General features: G+C 44.1%; 1 protein-coding gene and 1 long non-coding RNA gene across 4 annotated transcripts in view; one reads left to right on the forward strand and one right to left on the reverse strand.

The window, feature by feature from the left end:
- MYLK (myosin light chain kinase) overlaps positions 1 to 6,174 on the forward strand; it is a 171,234-nt gene extending 165,060 nt beyond the window's left edge. For 2 of the 3 annotated variants that reach the window (XM_015868725.2, XM_032445928.1), the window contains exons 30-32: positions 1,091 to 1,220; positions 2,083 to 2,202; positions 3,994 to 6,174. In XM_015868725.2, the coding sequence (XP_015724211.1) occupies positions 1,091 to 1,220; positions 2,083 to 2,202; positions 3,994 to 4,259 (516 nt within the window). In that variant the 3' untranslated portion in view covers positions 4,260 to 6,174. Of the gene's footprint in view, positions 1 to 846; positions 867 to 1,090; positions 1,221 to 2,082; positions 2,203 to 3,993 lie in introns of those variants that run through there. The other variant, XM_015868727.2, reaches the window with a different exon arrangement.
- LOC107316816 lies at positions 5,741 to 7,662 on the reverse strand. Its single transcript, XR_001556593.2, has 2 exons — positions 7,576 to 7,662; positions 5,741 to 6,415 (listed from the first exon to the last, which is right to left on the reverse strand). It is a non-coding gene; the product is annotated as an uncharacterized LOC107316816 (long non-coding RNA).
- Between the last annotated feature and the right edge of the window lie 11 nt (positions 7,663 to 7,673).

A 7,673-nucleotide genomic window follows, 5' to 3' on the forward strand; every position in this document is an offset into this window, starting at 1 on the left:
GCTTGTTATCCTAATAAGTCTTTGTATATCTAATGTTTGTGATTCCAAGAAATAAGTTGTGCCAGGAAGTTTCTGCAGGGGAAACTCCCATATGGGCCGTGCGTGAATGCAGCACAGCGCTGTGGGTGTCCGGGGGTGAGCAGGAGGAGGCTGTGGCATGTGTGTAACTTAACTGTTCCACTGCTACGGGCAGATGAGTCCAAGCATAGATTTGCCTCTTCTGGGGGTCTGACTCCTTCCTCCCTGCTCTGCTGAGGGGTTTTTGTTATCCTTAATAAACCTGAACTCTCCAAGTCAGTAGTTCCTGCCCTGTAGAGGCACCCAGCTTCTCATGGGGCTGTCATATTAGTTCAGTAATTTTATTTAACATGTTCTTTCTCCATATCTTCTTGTTTCTTAACACTGGAAGGGTTATACTCAGTCCATGTGTGCCATTCTGATAGAGTACCTGAGACATAAAATCCTGGTTCCAGCCTTTTAAGTAGCCTACAGAATATTCACTTATGTTAAATCAACCTTATATTTCCCCTTGGGTTCTATCTTATGTGTTTCTTAGGAGATTGTGCAAGCTGTACAAATACACACGTGTCCGTACTACAGCCAGTGTGGTTTGAGTGTATTTCAGTACCCTGGCAGTAGATTCTTGAGGCTGTCAGAGGTCTGCTTCCATCATGCACATGGTACTTTCTCATTCGTTTCATATTAGCTGCTTATTCATTCTGATGAAACTCAGTCCAGCCCATAAGGCTATCAAGAAACCCGTTCACCACCAGAGCTAAGTTGCAGTTAAACAGTGCATAGCTTTCTTGCTGGCTCCCCTCTTGCACAGCGCTTCTTATCCTCAGCTAACAGAGACATTCATTTAGGTATGAGTTCATCAGGGGAAGTTTATATCTGCAACTAAATTTGGTAATTCAGACCAGCCTGCTCTGTCTCTCCTAAAACATCAGAGCTATATATAAGCAGTTTGTCCAACAATTCCAGCGCGGTTTGCAGAGATCCCAGCTAATTTGTACGAAGCACCATTGTCACAGAAAATCACATGCCTTTTGGATTGGATTGATCAGAAGCCTTTTGTGTTATGTCTTAGAAAACAGGCCATGCTGTCCGAGCAATAGGAAGACTGTCATCCATGGCAATGATTTCTGGTATGAGTGGGAGGAAGGCCTCTGGGAGCTCGCCTACCAGCCCGATTAATGCAGACAAAGTAGAGAACGAAGGTAAGGAACTTTGCTGCGATTCATTTTTACCTCTTCAGGAATCATAGGAAAACTCTTAGCAAAACTCTAGGAGAGCCGGATTGTTGAGTTGATTGTTTCTGCACTGTCTCCGTTATTATCTTTCTCTTTTTCTTTTAAAGAAATCTATCAAAAAGTCATTGATCTCATGTTCTGATACTCAAAATGCCCCAGCCTAAAGAGTGGCGGCAAACTGTTCTCTTTTTAAAGGCAAAGAATTAAGGCAGATTTTTCAGCTGCACACTGTATCAGTTTGGGAATGCATGTTTATACAAAACTTGCAGTGATGAATTAGATCCTCATGAGAGCGAGCAAGCAGTGCAGCATTAACACTTGCTGTGACCAACAGCTGAATGTTGAGTGAACCGTGCTACTTGGATAGAAGCTTTTAGATGAAATGCCCACATTATTCCCCTAAATCCCCATTACAAGTGTGGATTTGTGGTGCATTTCAATCAGAGGTGCAGATGTTTGACACTTCTGAAGATCCAGCAAGTCAGTCTGACATACCCACATAGACTGATCCGAGCTGAAGCTGTTTTCCCCTCGGACCAGCAGAAGTCTGGTTTGCATTACAAACAAATTCAAGGAAAAATTAAAGATTATTCATAGCACAGCGGCCTGCATGTTGATTTCATTCTATTTATGGTCTGAATATTTGTGCTGCTGTGACAGACCGGCACACAGCTATGCAGCTAATGTCCTCACTGTCCCATCCGCTCCGAAGAATTAAGTGAAGTGAAATGAAAGCAGCTTTCATTACCGCCTGGTTAAAAATAAGCAAAATGCATCTTTTGAGAATATCCCCTGTAAAACAATTAACGACATTTTCACTCTCCTCCAGATGCTTTCCTTGAAGAAGTGGCTGAGGAAAAGCCCCATGTAAAGCCATATTTTACTAAAACAATCCTTGACATGGAGGTTGTGGAAGGCAGCGCTGCTAGGTTTGACTGCAAAATCGAAGGTACACTGAATAATCCTACTCTCTTTCTTTCCTTCCCTGCCACCTTTCTGCACTGTGCTGTAATGTAGCTCTATAGCTGTGCTGTAATGTAGCACTTTCCGGTTTTTTTTAATTGCTGTGTTGGTATCATTTTTCTTTACCAATATCTGCATGTCACAGCATGGAGGTGTTGCAGTAACAGTACTCTGGAGCAGCATGGGCTTGTTCTGTGCTTGCCATAGAACAGCAGCCTCCTGGAGTCACTGTGTGAGTCACCAGTTCAGAATACCAAGTGGGAACAGCAAGATGATTTTTGAGGGCGGAAACAATAAAAACAAGATGCAGGGTAATACTGTAGGTTGCAAGAGAACCCTCATAAAGACTGCCAAGACTGCTTACCAGAAAGTGAGAACAAAAAGGAGTCACTGTCTGAAATGACAGACGGGTCTCAGGTGCCCTCCAGATGACTTTAAATCGTGCATGTGTTGTGGTGAAGGTAAAGAAATCCCTAAGTATATTAGCAGAGGTTGTAATGAAAAGATCAAGACGTACAATTCAGACTGGCATATGCAGGTAGAGTCAGTTTCTGACGCTGAAGGAGCTCAGCTTGGCCAGCCTCGCAGTCTGAGGGCAGATACTGCTAACATTTCTACTACTGCAATGAGACTGAGGTTTCTGTGTCACAGCTGTCAATGAAAACTGGAGATCAGGAAGAGAAGAGCCATTAAAACAAAATGGATGATGTTAGTACCATACTGCATGTGTAAACAGTTAGACACTATCTAACCTGAAAATTAGGTTCAGAATCTGCCTCACTGACCTTCTGCTTGTTTGTTTCTGTGCTCTTAATCTCTTTCACTGCCTGTGTTTCCTACCTCACAGCGGAGATGTGAGGATGGATTATTGTTGCTGATGGATGCTCAGCGTGAGGGGTATGTGCCTAAGTACTGCATGGAATAACTAGATAGATGTACGTGGCCCACAGTCCAAACTTTCCAGTGCATCACTGTAACGTTTGCTGCATATTAAGGATTCTGGCCCTTTATTTCTGTTCAGTGGAAAGCCACCCTCCCATCACAGTGCAGAACTTGGCTGAGGCAGCCTTCAGTTTGTTACTGCAGCCAAGAGTACTGTATAAGGGAGTGTTCTCCAGCATGGACTGTACAGCCCTGCTCTGGCTGCTGGAGTACAGCAGAGCCATTTGCCTCACAAAAGGCTCGGAAACCGCTGTAGCGCTGCATAAACCAAATGCTTTTCTTAGACTCCCTTGATTAACCTAACAGAGGGAAGTAGGAAGCGGGAGTGCTGCAGTCACCTTACAGGACAGGCCAGAGTGTAAGGCTCAGATTGGGAGGAGGAAAGTTCAGACCTGCTGAAACAAAGCAGCCTGAGAAGGGTAATGAATTGCAGCTGTAGCCCCAAGCACCGTCCCCTCAAAACGCCATTGGGAACTGCAGGTTCCTCAGAAGCTGTAGCACGAGGTAAGCTTCAAATACACCGTTAGGAGTCCTGTCCTGGCTGATGACCAAGACATGTGAAAAGCTTTCTGCAGACACTTTAAAAGCAGCTGCAAGTGGTATCCAGTGAGACCCTCAGAGCTAGCTCCCATCTCTGCTGTTCAGAATAAGGTTGTTCCAGGCAAATGCAAAGTAAAAATGACCTCAGGTCATTTGCATTTATTTTACATAAAACTCATTGAAATATTTTTGTACCAGCATATCCATACACAGATGTGGAAGCAGAGTTGAAAGTAACGACGGATGAGTTAATACTCAATTTATTGCAATTGCTGGTCTCTCTCCGCTATTGCAGGCTATCCTGACCCTGAGGTAATGTGGTTCAAAGATGATCAGCCTGTCAAGGAGTCCCGTCACTTCCAGATAGATTATGATGAGGAAGGGAACTGTTCTTTGACAATTTCTGAAGTATGTGGGGACGATGATGCCAAATACACCTGCAAAGCTGTTAACAGCCTTGGGGAAGCCACGTGCACCGCAGAACTCCTTGTGGAAACAATGGGAAAAGAGGGAGAAGGAGAAGGAGAGGGAGAAGAAGATGAAGAGGAGGAGGAAGAATGAAACAAGGCTCAAAGAAAACCAAGAAAAAAAAGAAGAAAATATATTTAAAGACTCTCCTTATAAGGCTCAGAAAACCAAGTTATCAAAAGCACCTTGTGTGATACATAGGTCTTTGAGGGGTTGTTTTTTCAGCATGATCAGTTGATACCTGTTTGCTTTATCTACGGGCATTAATTGAAATCAGCAGGCAATTTAAGTTACTAGCATTTAAGCAAGTCATCAAGTAAGTTGTCCAGTCTATCTTTAAAATTAGAACGTATGGAAAACAAGTCTACAATCATATTCTGAGCTTCTTAAAGAACAGGTCTGTTTACTGAGCTCATTGCTCTCCACCATCACTTTCTCAGCCAAAACTGCAGCTAAGTGGGCTCCCTAAGGTTTACTTTACAAGGAATCATTTGCCAGACGTGCAGTGAATCGCTCCAGTCCAAAGAAACTGCTCCCAGAGCACTGTCTGCTATAAGGGAAGGGCTGATGCAGCCACTGTTGCAATTTCTACGTTGCCATGGTTCATTTCTCACCCGGTTTAAACATCGTTTCATTGTCTTAACTTCAAACATATTTACTGCCCTGCTGCTGGTGCAGCACTGATGCTGGCTAAGCTGAAATAGCAGTGGGCTTTGCTGAGGTACCCCTCTGGTGCTTGAGCAGCTGATGGTACCCTGTCAGCTTTCCCTTATAGAACCTGGCACGTCAGTGCGGTTACAGATGCCTGCTTAAGAAACAGACTGAAAGCACAAAGACAGAATATCATCTGTTTTGTTTTGGTGTGTTTCTTTCTTTTTTCTTTTATCTTTTCCTGGTCAGTTTAATGATGACCTATGGTTTATATATATGCTGCTCTGAGAAACAGGTTATTGCACCGTCAGTGAATGGCTCTGACATCCATGCGTGTGAATGGAATCCCAGGTTAGTTAAAATCTGACTCACATTTATTTGGCAATTGCAAAACAGATTTCAACTGATGACAAGCTGGAAACTCCCACCGATTTTTTGGAGTAGCCAAAAAGACAACAGTCTGGATTTCCAACTCCTTCATACTTAGCCGTTCCCAAAGAATCTTAACGTAGATAGGACCTATTTGTACCCTACGAGCTTGACTGCTGTGTTTCGTCTATAAGCCGCACCATTAGGGCTGCTGCCTTCTTAAAAAGAAGAGCAGGAATAAAAAGAAAGAAACAACCCCCCTCCCCTCAAGCCCGGGCTCTCTTTCCAAGGTGGTTAACGCACTCATGACTTAATAACTTTGCTTTCCTTTCACAGTATTGGCACTTTTTATTCTTGTTGTTGCTGTTCAGAGGTAATATCAGAGGCTGTAAGGTGATATGCATCATCCAAAAGCAGCGTGTCTTTCTTACATTGATGTATCATTCCAAAAAGTGATTCTTTTTCTTTTCCACTTGCTGTGTAAAGTGCAACGATTTCAAAGGGTACCTTTTAGAAGGATACCTAATGTCCTCACAGTTAAGTAGGCAGTGTACTTTATTACAGGTGTGTACAATATCAGCCTTAGGTTGTTTGATATTACCCAGTTGTGTATGTGTTTCATATGATTTGCTCTTCTGCATTCAAAGCTCAACTACTGTGGATGACACAATGGTTTTTAACTGCTTTACTCTTTGTTGCTAAGTTCAGATTGCCAGCATGTCTTTTCCTTTTCAATCGATAAAGAACTCTTGTTATACTAAACACAGTATTGCCACGATTCCTTATACAGAAAGGTTTTTAATCTGATTTAGAACATACAGAGCTTTTCTCACGTTTTTAAATGTTTTAGGCAACAATGGGGTGTATTTTGTACCTTAATAAAAATACGCTGATGTTTTCCCTGTTTGTTAAACCATCAGAGTTGCAAAGATGAGAACGCTACGGCTGTAGTTACTCACAGTTCCTAAATAAATAATACCACAAAGCACGCTACTTGTATGCTCTGTTGCAGGCGTCAGTGTGTTCACATCTCTTAAGGACACCGACAGCAGCCTCCTTTCCTACTCTGGCCTCACACCTGCCTGGCACAGAAATGGGTGCGGAGGCAATAATGACACTTGCTCAGTGTTTGTGGTACGGCTGCACTCGTCCTGTTCTGTGAGTGCGGCAGGAGGCTGCTGTGCCCCAAACTCTTACCTTATGGTGGGGAAATGCACAGTTCAGGAAGGCTGCAAGAGAAAAATAAATGGGAAGTCAAAAAGCAGATGCACGTTCATACCACTATTTTTAGAAATGGAACAGGTAACAGCATTCGGTGTGTATACTCGTGCTGCTCTTATGCAGGCTTCTTCTGACATGCAGTTCAAGTCAGCACGGACCAGACAGAACCACACAGAAACTCCCTAAAGCAAAGATGGTGAAACATCTGCTTGTAGCAATACATTTCTTGAGCAAACATTCTGCTTGAAACAGTCACCTCTGCGAGACGGGCACCACCAGCACCTTGTGAATGTACTTTACCCACTGACTGCTTGTTTCCATTTGGAACGGCACATCCATAAAGCAGCTTTGATCGCCTACGACGTGGGCATGGCAAGGTGTGCAGGTACAGCTGCTGGGCAGGCAGTAAGGCCTGTAAACTCCGTATTGGTGGCTCTGCACAGATGTCCCACTCCTCTCCTCCTTTAATAGTCCTTCAGTAGTCTACGGGCTATAAGCTGCCTCTCTTTCTCCAAGCACATACCGAGCTTACCAACCTTCTGTAGGCTCCTGGTAACATCCCTTCAGTTTGCAGGGAACCACAAACTTCAGAAGTGCTGCGGTACATTACCTAATTCAGCTCTAAGCAATCGATTCCAACTCGTGTTTAACCTTCAATGCCTTTTGTTGTTGTCAGTGTGAAGTCCAGGAGAAAGACTATTAGATCTCAACAGAAGGAATCTTTACGTACTTGCAATCCTATCTAATCTCGCCAGCTCTCCTAATTGGTCTAATAAAAGGTGTTACCTCTTGTAGCTCGTGTAATGCCTGCAGAGAGCCACACCTGGGCTGTGGGAGGGTCAAAACGACCCCAGCAGCAGAGCTTATGCAAGATGATGCTGCACAGGTTGGACAGCTTCATTCTTTTTGTTTTCCTTCTGTACCAAATTCCATCTTCTGAAGCAGCGTTGGGGTTTGGGGCTGCCCGGTTCTCACTGCTTGAGTTTATGGATTTGCAGAAACCGAATTGACCCAATTAGAGTCCAGTGTGTAACGAGCAGCTGGGGCACACGGCGTGTGCATGAGAAAACGTCAGCAAGTTCCGTGCACGGAACGCGGGTTTGTGCAGCGCTGTTTGCTCCCAGGGCAGTGAATAACGAGCGAGTATGAATCCTATGAGCATTCCCACCGATTTCTGTGGGACTCTCCTGCACAGCACTGTTTGTAGCCTCTGTTTTAAGGCGCAAAGAAACACTCAATCCTCGCCTCCCGCAGCCCGAGGGCCGG

This window comes from Coturnix japonica, chromosome 7 (assembly GCF_001577835.2).
Source record: "Coturnix japonica isolate 7356 chromosome 7, Coturnix japonica 2.1, whole genome shotgun sequence".
Classification (NCBI taxonomy): domain Eukaryota; kingdom Metazoa; phylum Chordata; class Aves; order Galliformes; family Phasianidae; genus Coturnix; species Coturnix japonica.